This window comes from Heterodontus francisci, chromosome 1 (genome assembly GCF_036365525.1).
Source record: "Heterodontus francisci isolate sHetFra1 chromosome 1, sHetFra1.hap1, whole genome shotgun sequence".
Lineage (NCBI taxonomy): Eukaryota > Metazoa > Chordata > Chondrichthyes > Heterodontiformes > Heterodontidae > Heterodontus > Heterodontus francisci.
In genome coordinates, this window is record NC_090371.1 from 223,656,066 (window position 1) to 223,671,796 (window position 15,731).

The window sequence follows — 15,731 nt, forward strand, 5'->3', positions numbered from 1 at the left end:
CCTGCGGAACACCACTAGTCACATCCCTCCATTCAGAAAAACACCCATCCACTGATACCCTCTGTCTTCTATGACAGAGCCAGTTCTGTATCCATCTTGCCAGCTCACCTCTGATCCCGTGTGACTTCACCTTTTGTACCAGTCTGCCATGAGGGACCTTGTCAAAGGCTTTACTGAAGTCCATATAGATAACATCCACTGCCCTTCCTTCATCAATCATCTTTGTCACTTCCTCAAAAAACTCAAATTAGTAAGACACGACCTCCCCTTCACAAAACTATGCTGTCTCTCGCTAATAAGTTCGTTGGTTTCCAAATGGGAGTAAATTCCTGTCCCGAATAATCCTAATAGTTTCCCTACCATTGACGCAAGGCTCACCGGCCTATAATTTCCTGGATTATCCTTGCCACCCTTCTTAAACAAAGGAACAACATTGGCTATTCTCCAGTCCTCTGGGACCTCACCTGTAGCCGATGAGGATGCAAAGATTTCTGTCAAGGCCCCAGCAATTTCTTCCCTTGCCTCCCTCAGTATTCTAGGGTAGATCCCATCAGGCTCTGGGGACTTATCTACCTTAATGCTTTGCAAGACACCCAACACCTCCTCCTTTTTGATAATGAGATGACTGAGACTATCTGCACTCCCTTCCCTGGGCTCATCATCCACCAAGTCCTTCTCTTTGGTGAATACTGATGCAAAGTACTCATTTAGCACCTCGCCCATTTCCTCTGGCTCCACACATAGGTTCCCATCTCTGTCCTTGAGTGGGCCAACCCTTTCCCTGGTTACCCTCTTGCTCTTTATATACATGTATAAAAAGCCTTGGGATTTTCCTTAATCCTGTTTGCCAATGACTTTTCATGACCCCTTTTAGCCCTCCTAACTCCTTGCTTAAGTTCCTTCCTACTGTCTTTATATTCCTCAAGTGCTTCATCTGTTCCTGGCCTTCCAGCCCTTACAAACGCTTCCTTTTTCTTTTTGACTAGGCTCACAATATCCCGTGTTATCCAAGCTTCCCGAAACTTGCCAAACTTGTCTTTCTTCCTCACAGGAAGATGCTGTTCCTGGATTCTAATCAGCTGACATTTGAAAGACTCCCACATGTCAGATGTTGATTTACCCTCAAACAGCCGCCCCCAATCTAAATTCTTCAGTTCCTGCCTAATGTTGTTATAATTAGCCTTCCCCCAATTTAGCACCTTCACCCGAGGACTACTCTTATCCTTATCCACAAGTACCTTAAATCTTATGGAATTATGATCACTGCTCCCAAAATGCTCCCCCACTGAAACTTCGACCACATGGCCGGGCTCATTCCCCAATACCAGGTCCAGAATGACCCCATCTCTAGTTGGACTATCTACATACTGTTTCAAGAAGCCCTCCTGGATGCTCCTTACAAATTCTGCCCCATCCAAGCCCCTAGCACTAAGTGAGTCCCAGTCAATATCGGGGAAGTTAAAATCACCCACCACCACAACCCTGTTACCTTTACATCTTTCCAAAATCTGTCTACATATCTGCTCCTCTACCTCCCGCTGGCTGTTGGGAGGCCTGTAGTAAACCCCCAACATAGTGACTGCACCCTTCCTATTCCTGAGCTCCACCCATATTGCCTCGCTGCATGACCCCTCTAAGGTGTCCTCCCGCAGTACAGCTGTGATATTCTCCTTAACCAGTAATGCAACTTCCCCACTCCTTTTACATCCCCCTCTATCCCGCCTGAAGCTTCTAAAGCCTGGAACATTTAGCTGCCAATCCTGCCCTTCCCTCAACCAAGTCTCTAATAGCAACAACATCATATTTCCAGGTACTAATCCAAGCTCCAAGTTCATCTGCCTTACCTGTTATACTTTTTGCATTGAAACAAATGCAGTTCAGACCACCAGTCCTGCTGTGCTCAGCAACATCTCCCTGCCTGCTCTTCCTCTGAGTCCTACTGGCCTTATTTACTATGTCCTCCTCATTTATTTCACTAGCTGTCCTACTGCTCTGGTTCCCACCCCCCTGCCACACTAGTTTAAACCCTCCTGAGTGATGCTAGCAAACCTTGCAGCCAGGTTTAAAGAAAAGTGAAATTTATTAAAACTTAAACTCTAATTCGGTTAACGCCTACGGATACACGCCACGCCCCACACTAACATGCATTTGCGATACACACATGCAAATGGAGACAGAAAAGAGAAGAAAATAAAGTAAACAAATTTTAGGCGATCTCTGAAGAGGGGTTTTTACTGTGCTTAGAGCTCACTGCAGTCCTTTTGTAAGTAGTCTTATTTTCGTTGTGGCCCAGTATTCTTCTTAAACCTGGTTCACTGCAGGAGACTTTTCTCTCTTGGGGGTTCATGTGTCTTCAATGGTTTCTGAAGTTGGAGAGAGAGATGGGAGCAGACAGGAGAAAGGACTTTACAGTCCAGGAGCAAAGAGCTTTGAGTTCGAATTCCCTGTAGCAAGTTCAAATTAAAAAATAAACTCCAACAGTCAGTCATGTGACTAAACTGGTCTCCCCACATCAGTTTACGTATTCAGCCATTTTAGCAGTTAACCTGGAAAACTAGCCTCTCCACCTTCAACGTCTGGTAATCAAAAGTCCATTCTGGATTAAATTGGAGCAGGGAGTGGCCCCTTTGTCCGTTCCAAGTGCTGTCTGTTACTATGCAAAAAAGGTCTTTCTGGCAAAGGGCCTGGCAATTCCTTGAGATAGGCTCTCTTTTCTTCCCAGCAGCAATTTTAACGTTTAATGTTCATGTGGTGAAATAATGTGTACCTCAGTCTTGACAGGTTGAGGCCTATATGACAATACTCAATCATTTAACCTTCCAGAGACCAAAAATGACAGCTTCTAGAGTAGGAAGAGGAAAACCCAAGTTTGGCTCAAACTTTTAGAAAAAAGGCAAGTATTGTACTAGAACTTTGGCCATTGGCCTGCAAACCAAACATTTGATTGAGTTATATGCAATTGTGCTGAAATTCAGAATTCAAATTTAAAAGGGAAAACATCAAAAGCCTGCTCTCAGCACCTAGTACACAAATGAAGATCACCCAGATTTAGCCAAGTTAGCTAAACTCACAGGATAGACAGCTTCGGGGGATGGAGAGGAAGTACAAAGATATGTCAGAGGTTTGATTACCATCTAGGAAACTTGAAGTGAAATGTTAGACCAGTTGCCATTCTGTTTTTCTTCCATCCCCTTCAATAAACCAACAATTGTTTAAGGTTCATATGCATTAGATTTAAAAGTATTGAAACCAATTTAAAATCAATCTTTTAAAATTAAAAAACAGAAAATGGTAAAGAGCATATGAAAATAGAATGGCAGTCAACATAAAAGGGAACCCATAGATCTTTTACCAGCATGTAAATAGTAGGTGAGTAGTAAGAGGAGGAGTGGGGCCTATTAGGGACAGAGAGGGTAATATATGTTGAGAGATGCAGGACAAGGCGAATATAATTGATGAGTTCTTTACATGAGTGCTCACTAAGGAAATGGAGGCCGACAAAATAAAATTTTAAAAAAAAATCAGTAGAAGCAGAGAGAATAGAGGCAATGGAAAGGATAAAAATTGAGGGGGTGGTGGGGGATGACAAGGTACTAAAAGGGTTGGCTATGCTCAGGGTTCATAAGTCACCTGGTCCTGTCCCAGGTTGCTAAAAGAAGTAGGGGTAGAGATAGCGGAAGGGCTTGCCACAATCTTCCAATCTTCCCTGGATACAGAGGAGGTGCCAGATGAGGCACCCTTATTCAAGAAGGGGTATACAGACAGTTCCGTCAACTACAGGTCAGTTAGTTTATCAGTGGTGGGTAAGGTTTTCGAAACAATAATCAGGGAAAATATCAGATAATTGGAGAGGTTTGTGTTAATTAAGGATAGCCAGCATGGATTTGTAAAAGGCAGATCATGCTTGACTAATCTAATTGAATTCTTTGAAGTCACAGAGAAGGTTGATGAAGGGAATAAAGTAAATGTTTATAATGGATTTTAAGAAAGCATTTGATAAGGTACCACATAAAAGGCTGGTTAACAAAATTGAGGCTCATGGAATAGAAGGGTCAGTGCCCAGTTGGATAAAAACAATTGGCTTAAGGACAGAAAACAGCAAGTCGTAGTGAATGGTTGCTTTTCAGACTAGAGGAGGTAGACAGTGATGTTCCTCAAGGATAAGTACGAGGGCAACTGTTTTTTTTGTTATTACTAAGTGACTTGGATCTGGGAACACAGTAGAATCTCCAAATTTGCTGATGACACCAAACTTGGAGGTGAGGCAAACAGTGAGGATATGAACTACCTGCAACAGGACATAGATAGTCTCGCAGAATGGGCAGAAGGGTAGCAGATGGAATTTAATACTGACAAGTGAGAGGTGATGCATTTTGACAGAAGGAAGAGGGAGAAGCAATATATACTTATTGACAGTTCTAAAGAGTGTGCAGGAACAGAGGGACCTAGGGGTGTACGTGCATCCATCTTTGAAGGTGGTGGGACATATTGAAAGAGTGGTTAGTAAAACATGTGATTTGGGCTTCATAAATAGAGGCATTAAGTACAAAAGTAGGGAAGTGATGCTGAGTAAAGCACTGCAATGCCCTGTTGAATAGCCTTATATGTGAGGTAAAGGTCTGCAAAGGAAACCTGACCGAGCCCGAACCCAGAAGTGCGATCCGACCCAGGTGGTCGGGTCAGGTAGCAGGCCTTTACATCAGCACATGGGTACAGGCCTGCTACCCGATGACATGTGCCGGGTTCGGGTTGGGTTGCACTTCCGGGTCCGGCATTCAGGCTCGGTCAGGTTTCCTTTGCAGACCTTTAATGCTGAGCCTTTATAAAGTTCTGGTTAGGCCCCAATGCTTCCAGTTCCGGTCACTGCACTTTAGGATGTGAAGGCCCTTGAGATTTACTAGAATAGTTCCTGGGATGGGGGATTTTAGTTACAAGGTTAGGTTGGAAAAGCTTAGAACAAAGGAGATTGAAGGCAGATTTAATAGAAGCGTACAAGATTATGACAGGCTTATATAAGTTAGACAATTAAAAACTGTTTCCATTAATAGTACAAGGACTAGCGGACACAGATGGAAAGTTTTGGACAAAAGATGCAGGGGGATAATGTGAGGAAGCACTTTTAAAAAAAACGACTTGGAACTTGCTGCCCACAAGGGTGATGGAAGTGGAGACACTCAATGACCAAGAGGAAGGTGGGTGGCCATCTGAGAGAAAGACTCGCAGAACTACAGGAATTGTGCTGGGGATTGGGACTGACTAGCTCTGTAGAGAGCTGGCATGGACTTGATGGGCTGAATGATCACCTTCTGTGCTGTAAATGATTGACTAAATCCACAGATGCTGCCAGACTTGCTGAGTAGAGAAAAATCGATGCAATTCAGGTTGATGACTTATGGTCAGAACTGGGAAAAGTTAGAGATGTAACAGGTTTTAAGTACAGAAACAGAGAAGGGGTGGGAAGAGCAAAAAGGGGAGGTCATTGGAGGCAGAAGGCTTAAATTACACAAAGGGGTGGTGGTGCAAGGCAAGAGTGTATGGTAGTGTGACAAGTGAAGAAGCAAGATGGTACAGAGGTGGCGTGGGATGGGAATGGATAAAAAAGTAGAATCTAGAGCTGTTGTCCAAAAACAGAGCAAAAACAATAAAAGGAATGAACACACAAAAGAAAAAAAGTGGGCAGAAGTTGTGATCAGAAATTGTTGATAATGTTGAGTCCAGAAGACTGTAAAGTGCTCAACTGAAAGATGAGGTGCTGTTCAAGTTTCAGTAGGCAGAGGAAAAGTGGGAGTGGGGCAGAGCATTAAAATGACAGGTGACTGGAAGCTTGGGGTCACACTTGTGGACTGAAATCAGCATCCAAGATGATACTGCTTTTCCCATTCACATCATCTCTAAACCCATTGTTTCTTTACCATCCACTTTTAGCTTGCATCGTTCATTGTCATTTGCATTAGCTTTAGCTCAGTTGGAAGCACTATCGTCTCTGAATCATGAGGTTGTGGGTTCAAGCCCCATTCAAGACTAGACACAAAAATCTAGGCTGACACTTCCAGTGAGCACTTCCTCAGTACTGCACTGCAGGACCTATCATTTGGTTGATACATTAAACCAAAGCCCTTTCTCAGATGGAGATGAAAGATCCCATGGCATTATTTCAAACAGCAGGAGAATTATTCCTGGTGTCCTGGCCATTTTTTCCCCCCATCTCAATCAACATCACAAACATATTTTCTGGTTGTTGCAGGAGCTTACACTGCACAAACTGACCACCACGTTTCCTACATTACAATAACAACTTCAAAAATACTTCATTGGCTGCAAAGCACTTTGGAATGTCTTGGTGTTCTAGAAATGCAAGTTCTTAGTTAATCTCTTGCCTTCCACCTGATCAGACCTTCCTTTTCTTCTCCACCCAACCCACTTCTGTACTTGCTTAAGCCCCCATGACATCTCTAACTTTTCAGTTCTCATGGAAGGTCGTCAACCTGAAACATTAACTCGGTTTCTCTCCACAGATGTTGTCAGACCGGAATGTTTTTAGCAGTTTGTTTTTAATTTCATATTTCTAGCAGTATTGCGCTTTAGTATTGAATACCTTTTCTTTGGCTGCACTTATCAGGTGATTTTTAAGCTCCTCTAGTTCTTGGAGAGACGGAACTTTGCCAGTAGGAATATAGTATGGTGTCTTGCAGAGGTCAGTGCACAAAGCTTGATCTTCTTTTAAAAGCATTTCACATTCTTCCATACGAGCATTTTTCTCTTCAAGCAAGGCTTCCACTTTATTTCTAAGCTCCTTTTCCAATTGCAGTGGAGTAGAACTCTCATCAGCCTGCGATATAATGGAAAATTTAATTAAAGGTGCGACTAGTTACTTTTAAAGAAGTATATCACAATGGCAAAAATGTTGGGAGCAATACCCCAAAAACTGTCTGGCAAGGACAGCTGAAAGTAGTCTAGAATGTTCTGGACAGACCATCTGCTCCATTTTGTCTTCCTTTAGGAAGTTGATCTTCAAATGGAAGGCAATAGATTTGAGAAATGCAACTCCAGCCTATTGAAGCTTCATTTCAGATCATATCCAAGTCAGCCAAATGAAGTAGTGCGTTCACATTAAACAGAATGGCCAGAATATGCTAATATTCTTTGAAGAAACTGAAGAAAACCACTGGCTATATATTTGAAACAGCTAACAAATAAAAAAAGACATTGATTTAGCTACGCCCTGTGAACACAAGCCTCTGCCACCTGGAAACCTAACACAGATAGCAGCACTCTTTCTAAGCATTGAAACAAGGGCATGACATAAAAGCCAAAAACATATTGCAGATGCCTTCGGAGAGCGTAGGGAAACCATTTAGAAAGGCAAGAACATAGAATTAACCTATGGAACTCATTTTCAATAGTAGAATATGTAAGTGAATGCAGTGTCTGTAAACTGTAAAATTCTCAACAGGAAAAATAGCCCAAGGCTGGGGTAGTGCCATCCAAAACCAAGTTGGAGGCAACAAGACAGTTAACAGCCATCAGCAAAGGACTCATTTCCTCTTTTGATCCAAGTCTCGACACGCCAGGACGCGATGGAGTATATAGAATAAGACCCATCTGCATCATGCAATTTGGATATTACTGATTTATATCAGCCTTCATGCAAAAAGTTACAGTAATAAGTTGTTCATCCAAATTCTAAAGGAGGTCATTTACAAATCAAGTTACATGGTTTCCTGCAGTATATTACCTTATAAGGATCTAGAAGCAGCTCAGAACATAATGTCTGCAGTTTCCGCTTCCAATTCTTAATGGCCTCCTCCAATTGTTCTTTCATAAGTTCTTCTTCATGAATCATTTGATCGAGAAGCTTCTATCATAAAATGCATTTAAAAAAAAACTTAAGTTTCAAACTAAAAAAGGATTGTCTTGTGTTTTTTTTTGAAACAGGCAATAAACTTTCAAGTACAAAGTGCTCATTAGACTAGCTGGATTATGGGAGAAAGAGTTTAGATTTGATGCAAGTTGCAGGTTGGTCAAATGGCATACTTTAAGATTAGCAAAGTTAGAGTTATTAATTATGACAAGCTACATGTTGAAACATACAGCCCGAGACCATGTTTCTATTCAACCCATTTTTAAATGCTGTATTGGAACTGATGAACAGTTCTCTTGTTGTCAACTGCAGTTATAATAAACTTGCCAATTTATCTTGTTCTGGCAGCTTCCCATGCTGCTCTTCTGCCTTGCAGCTGCACTGTAACCTGGGATCGTTGTGACAAACAGTGGAAGAGAGTAGTGCTGTTCTGAAACAAATGCACTATAAAAAGTACAATAGAATGCCAGCATATTGTGTTCTTTTTTAAAAAAAGCACACCTACTTTAAATTGTGAAAACATCTCAGTATGCTATGCTTTAATTTGGCAATGAAAGATGAACAGAAACAACTTTATATAGTGCCTTATTACAGTTATGTTGATGGCACTATCAGAAAACAGCCCAAGGCAGTTCACAGGACCATTATGAAACCAAATAGCACACAGCCACACAAGGTGTTATTCAGTCAGATGACTGAAAGTTTGGTCAAAGAGGTAGGCTTTAAGGAGTTTCTTTAAAAAGGATGAAAGCAAGGCAGAGGCTTAGGGAGGGAATTTCAGAGCTTAGGGCCTTAGCAACTGAAGACGGGACCAAAGGATAGATTATTTTGCACATGTAATACACAGCCAAGTGAAAAAAAAACACGTGATTCATGTACAAGGACATCCAGGTCCCTCTGGACCACAGCATTCGGCAGTCTCACCATGTAAATAATATTTGCTTTTTTATTCTTCCTACAAAAGTGGACAACCTCACATTTTCCCACATGATACGCCATCTGCCAAATTTTGCCCAATCAACCTACCTATATCCCTTTGCATCCCTACCTATGTTTGTATGGTCAAATTTGGCTACAATACAGTCAGTCTCTTCAAAGTCACAAATATAAATTGAAAATAGTCAAGGTCCCAGCACCAATCCCTGTAGCACCTCACTGGTTACAGTTTGCCACCCTGAAAATAACCTGACACTGTTTCCTGTTAGCCAGTCCTCCACCCATGCTAATATCACCCCAACACCATGAACTCTTATCTTGCGCAGTAACCTTTTATGTGGCACTTTATCAAATGCCTTTTGGAAATCCAAATACACCATATATCTACTGGTTCCCCTTTTCAAACCATTTCCCTTTCACAAAACAATGTTGACTTTTCCAGCGTGTATTGCGATTTTCTAAATGTCCTGCTACTACATCTTGAATAATGGATTCGAGCATTTCCCCCAACAGACATTAGGCTAACTGGCCTATAGTTTCCAGCTTTCTGTCGTCTCCTTTCTTGAACAGGAATGTTATATTTGCAGTTTTCCAATCTGCTGGGACCTTCCAGAATCTAGGGAATTTTGGAAGATTACAACTAATGCATCCAACTCTGCAGCCACTTCCTTTAACACCTCGGATGCAGGCCATCAGGTCCAGAGGACTTGTCAGCCTTTAGTCCCATTAGTTTTCCTAGTACTTTTTCCTCTTAGAGATAGTGATAAAGAAATTCTCCCTCCCTTTTTCCCTGATTTTCTACTATTATTGAGATACTGCATGTCTTCTAATAAGACAGATAGAAAATACTTGTTCAAAACCTCTGCCATTTCCTCCTTTTCCATTAATTCCCCAGTCTCACCCTCTAAGGGATCAATGCTCACTTTAGCTACTCTTTTCCTTTTCATATATTTGTAGAAGCCTTTACTGTGTTTTTATATTTCTTGCTAACTTTCTCAGTCCAATTTGTCCGTTAAGTCATCCTTTCCTGGTTTCTAAAATCTTCCGAATCTCCTGGCCTATCACTCGTCTTTGCAGCATTGTACACCTTGTCTTTTAATTTGATATCACCGTTAACTGCCTGAGTTTACCACAGATGGTGCATCGTTCTCAGAGTCTCCCATTCTCAATGGAATATTGCTTTGAGAGTTATGAAATATCTCCTTAAATGTCTGCCAATGCTTGTCCACTGTCATACCTTTTAGCCTATTTTCCCAACTCCGTCTTCATACTTCTGCAATTGCCTTTATTCAAGTTTAAGACACTAATCATGGAGCCATGGAAATTCACTTCAACTTTACTTCCAATTTCCACCCTTCTCTTACCTCCACATGGTCTATCACTAACACTTCCCTTCCTTGACTTCTGTCTCAATTTCTGGAGATGGAGTACAAAGAATAATACAGCATAGGAACAGCCCATTCGGCCCTCCAAGCCTGCGCCGATCTTGATGCCTGCCTAAACTAAAACCTTCTGCACTTCCAGGGCCCATATCCCTCTATTCCCTTCCTATTCATATATTTATTTGTCAAGGTGTCTCTTAAAAGTCTCTATGGTACCTGCTTCCACCACCTCCCCCAGCAACACGTTCCAGGCACTCACCACCCTCTGTGTAAAGAACTTGCCTCGCACATCCCCTCTAAACTTTGCCCCTCTCACCTTAAACCTATGTCCCCTAGTAACTGACTCTTCCACCCTGGGAAAAAGCTTCCGACTATCCACTCTGTCCATGCCGGTCATAACTTTGTAAACCTCTATCATGTCGCCCCTCCACCTCCGTCGTTCCAGTGAAAACAATCCGCGTTTATCCAACCTCTCCTCATAGCTAATGCCCTCCAGACCAGGCAACATCCTGGTAAACCTCTCCTTTATCCTCTCCAAAACCTCCACGTCCTTCTGGTAGTGTGGGGACCAGAATTGCACGCAATATTCTAAGTGTGGCCAAACTAAAGTTCTGTACAGCTGCAACATGACTTGCCAATTTTTATACTCTATGCCCCGACCGATGAAGGCAAGCATGTCGTATGCCTTCTTGACCGTATCCACCTGCGTTGCCACTTTGTGATCTGTGGACCTGTACACCCAGATCTCTCTGCCTGTCAATACTCCTAAGGGTTCTGCCATTTACTGTATACTTCCCACCTGCATTAGACCTTCCAAAATGCATTACCTCACATTTGTCCGAATTAAACTCCATCTGCCATTTCTCCGTCCAAGTCTCCAACCGATCTATATCCTGCTGTATCCTCAGACAATCCTAATCACTATCCGCAACTCCACAAACCTTTGTGTCGTCCGCAAACTTACTAATCAGACCAGCTACATTTTCCTCCAAATCATTTACATATACTACAAACAGCCAAGGTCCCAGCACTGATCCCTGCGGAACACCACTAGTCACATCCCTCCATTCTTCAGAAAAGCACCCTTCCACTGATACCCTCTGTCTTCTATGACAGAGCCAGTTCTGCATCCATCTTGCCAGGTCCCCTCTGATCCCATGTGACTTCACCTTTTGTATCAGTCTGCCATGAGGGACCTTGTCAAAGGCTTTACTGAAGTCCATATAGATAACATCCACTGCCCTTCCTTCATCAACCATCTTTGTCACTTCCTCAAAAAACTCAAATTAGTAAGACACGAACTCCCCTTCACAAAACCATGCTGCCTCTCACTAATAAGTCCATTTGTTTCCAAATGGGAGTAAATCCTGTCCCGAAGAATCCTCTCTAATAATTTCCCTACCACTGACGTAAGGCTCACCGGCCTATAATTTCCTGGATTATCCTTGCCACCCTTCTTAAACAAAGGAACAACATTGGCTATTCTCCAGTCCTCTGGGACCTCACCTGTAGCCAATGAGGATGCAAAGATTTCTGTCAAGGCCCCAGCAATTTCTTCCCTTGCCTCCCTCAGTATTCTAGGGTAGATCCCATCAGGCCCTGGGGACTTATCTACCTTAATGCTTTGCAAGATACCCAACACCTCCTCCTTTTTGATAATGAGATGACTGAGACTATCTGCACTCCCTTCCCTGGGCTCATCATCCACCAAGTCCTTCTCCTTAGTGAATACTGATGCAAAGTACTCATTTAGTACCTCGCCCATTTCCTCTGGCTCCACACATAGATTCCCTTCGCTGTCCTTGAGTGGACCAACCCTTTCCCTGGTTACCCTCTTGCTCTTTATATACATATAAAAAGCCTTGGGATTTTCCTTAATCCTTTTGCCAATGACTTCGCACAATGCCTTTTAGCCCTCCTGACTCCTTGCTTAAGTTCCTTCCTACTGTCTTTATATTCCTCAAGTGCTTCATCTGTTCCTAGCCTTCCAGCCCTTACGAATGCTTCCTTTTTCTTTTTGACGAGGCTCACAATATCCCGCGTTATCCAAGGTTCCCGAAACTTGCCAGACTTATCCTTCTTCCTCACAGGATGATGGTGGTCCTGGATTCTAATCAACTGACATTTGAAAGACTCCCACATGTCAGATGTTGATTTACCTTCAAACAGCCGCCCCCAATCTAAATTCTTCAGTTCCTGCCTAATGTTGTTATAATTAGCCTTCCCCCAATTTAGCACCTTCACCCAAGGACTACTCTTATCCTTATCCACAAGTACCTTAAAACTTATGGAATTATGGTCACTGTTGCCGAAATGCTCCCCAACTGAAACTTCGACCACCTGGCCGGGCTCATTCCCCAATACCAGTTCCAGTCCCATCCCTAGTTGTACTATCTACGTATTGTTTCAAGAAGCCCTCCTGGATGCTCCTTACAAATTCTGCCCCATCCAAGCCCCTAGCACTAAGTGAGTCCCAGTCAATATCGGGGAAGTTAAAATCACCCACCACTACAACCCTGTTACCTTTACATCTTTCCAAAATCTGTCTACATATCTACTCCTCTACCTCCCGCTGGCTGTTGGGAGGCCTGTAGGAAACCCCCAATATCATGACTACACCCTCCCTATTCCTGAGCTCCACCCATATTGCCTCGCTGCATGACCACTCCGAGGTGTCCTCCCACAGTACAGCTGTGATGTTCTCCTTAACCAGTAATGCAACTCCCCCACCCCTTTTACATCCCCCTTTATCCCGCCCGAAGCTTCTAAATCCTGGAACATTTAGCTGCCAATCCGGTCCTTCCCTCAACCAAGTCTCTAATAGCAACATCATATTTCCAAGTACTAATCCAAGCTCTAAGTTCATCTGCCTTACCTGTTATACTTCTTGCATTGAAACAAATGCACTTCAGACCACTAGTCCCGCTTTTCTCCGCAATATCTCGCTGCCTGCTCTTCCTCTTAGTCTTACTGGCCTTATTTACTAGTTCCCCTTCATTTATTTCACTTGCTGTCCTACTGCTCTGGTTCCCACCCCCCTGCCACACTAGTTTAAACCCTCCCGACTGACGCTAGTAAACCTTGCAGCCAGGATATTTGTGCCCCTCCAGTTTAGACACAACCCGTCCTTCTTGTACAGATCCCAATGGTCCAGATATCTGAAACCCTCCCTTCTACACCAGCTGTTCAGCCACATGTTTAGCTGCACTATCTTCCTATTTCTAGCCTCACTGGCACGTGGCACAGGGAGTAATCCCAAAATTACAACCCTAGAGGTTCTGTTTTTTTAAACTTTCTACCTAACTCCCTTAACTCCCCCTGCAGGACCTCATCACTCTTCCTGCCTAGGTCGTTGGTATCGATGTGTACCACAACCTCTGGCTGTTCACCCTCCCCCTTCAGAATTCCCCCTGTCCGTTCAGAGACATCCTTGACCCTGGCACCAGGGAGGCAACATACCATCCTGGAGTCTCTTTCACGTCCACAGAAGCGCCTATCTGTGCCCCTGACTATAGAGTCCCCTATAACTATTGCTCTTCTGCGCTTTGTCCCTCCCTGAACAGTGCCAGCCGTGGTGCCACTGCTCTGGCTGCTGCTGTTTTCCCCTGATAAGCCATCTCCCCCCCCCCCCCACCCCACCCCACAGTATCCAAAACGGTATACTTGTTTGAGAGGGGGATAGCCACAGGGGATTCCTGCACTGACTGCCTTCCCCTTCTAGAGGTCACCCATCTATCTGCCTGCACTTTGGGTCTAACCACTTCTCTAAAATTCCTGTCAATGACACTTTCTGCCACTTGCATGCTCCCAAGTGCATCCAGTTGCTGCTCCAACCGATCCACGCGGTCTGTGAGAAGCTGCAACTGGGTACACTTCCTGCAGATGTAGTCGTCCGGAACGCTGGAAGCGTCATGGGCTTCCCACATCTCACAGGTGAAGCACTTAACCCCTCTGTCATTTCTAGCACTAATTATTTAATTAATATAAAATAACTTATTAAATCCTTACTATCTACTAATATTCATCACAAGGGCGGCACAGTGGTTAGCACCGCAGCCTCACAGCTCCAGGGACCTGGTTCGATTCTCAGTACTGCCTGTGCAGAGTTTGCAAGTTCTCCCTGTGACCGCGTGAGTTTTCGCCAGATGCTCCGGTTTCCTCCCACAGCCAAAGACTTGCAGGTGATAGATAAACTGTCCGTTGTAAATTGCCCCTAGTGTAGGTAGGTGGTAGGGAATATGGGAATACTGTAGGGTTAGTATAAATGGGTGGTTGTTGGTCGGCACCGACTCGGTGGGCCAAAGGGCCTGTTTCAGTACTGTATCTCTAAATAAATAAAATAAAAATAAATAAAGCCGACTAACTCCCACAGCTACCTTGACTGCACTTCCTCACACCCTTCCTCCTGTAAAAAAAAACTCCATTACATTCTCCCAGTTTCTCCGTCTTAGTCACATCTGCTCTGATGATACAACCTTCCACAACAGCGCTTCCAAGGTCTTCCTTTCTTCCCTCAACCGAGTATCCTCCAGCGCATCATGAACGAAAGAGGCCTCAACTACATCCGACCCATTTCCCGCACTTCAACTTTCACCCCTCCCAGAACATGATAGGACTCACCTTGCCGTCACTCCCCCCAACAGCCTTCACATCCAAGAAATCACCTCCGCCATTCCCACTACCTCCAAACATCTCTCTCCCTCTCTCTACATCAAGATCGGGTGGGCGACCACTTTGCGGAACACTGCTCAGTCCGCAAGCATGACCCTGAGCTTCTGGTTGCTTGCCATTTCAATTCACCACCTTGCTCATACCCACATTTCTGTCCTTGCAGTGTTCCAGTGAAGTTCAACGCAAGCTCAAGGAACAGCACCTCATCTTCCAATTAGGCACACTACAGCCTTCTGGACTTAACATTAAATTCAATCATTTCAGACCATGATCCCCATTTTGATGGGTTTTTTTTTTTTAAAAAGTGCCCATCTTAAACAAAAACAAAGTTTTCATAGAGCTCCTTTTTAATTCTGCCAACAGAATCTCTGGACATGTGCTTTGTGTTTTTACTACAACTATTACCACTCCCTTTGTCTTTTATTCACGACATCTTTGTCATTTAATCTCTCCCACCCTTTACCCGATCACAGACCTTCCATTTTGTTCTTCCTCCCCCACCCCCAACAGCATAAAACCCATCACGTTTCTACCTTGCTTCAATTCTGAAGAGTCATATCCAACTCAAATCGCTAATTATTTCTCTGAGCATTGTCTACAATGGCTTGTCCTGCTCAAAGAACACAGCCGGCATCAATGGCAAGCCTGCTTTTTGATGGTATCCAATATCTTATTTACATTGCTAAATTGCCATTGGAGGGAGGAGGGGTGACTGCACTGTTCATCTCATCACTCAAAACCACATTTTTCTCATTCAGCTCATTAGTACTAACATTTTTAGTTTTAGAGATACAGCACTAAAACAGGCCCTTTGGCCCACCGAGTCTGTGCCGACCATCAACCACCTATTCATACTAATCCTACACTAATCCCATATTCCT

The 15,731-nt window shown here is 43.5% G+C and overlaps 1 protein-coding gene across 3 annotated transcripts in view; it reads right to left on the reverse strand.

The window, feature by feature from the left end:
- The window catches only part of LOC137356154 (protein regulator of cytokinesis 1-like), a 72,278-nt gene that overhangs the window by 55,468 nt on the left and 1,079 nt on the right, over positions 1-15,731 (reverse strand). For 2 of the 3 annotated variants that reach the window (XM_068022154.1, XM_068022009.1), the window contains exons 3-4: positions 7,736-7,858; positions 6,596-6,829 (exon numbers count right to left, since the gene is read on the reverse strand). In XM_068022154.1, coding sequence (XP_067878255.1) covers positions 6,596-6,829; positions 7,736-7,858 — 357 coding nt within the window. The remainder of the gene's footprint in view (positions 1-6,595; positions 6,830-7,735; positions 7,859-15,731) is intronic. The other variant, XM_068022084.1, reaches the window with a different exon arrangement.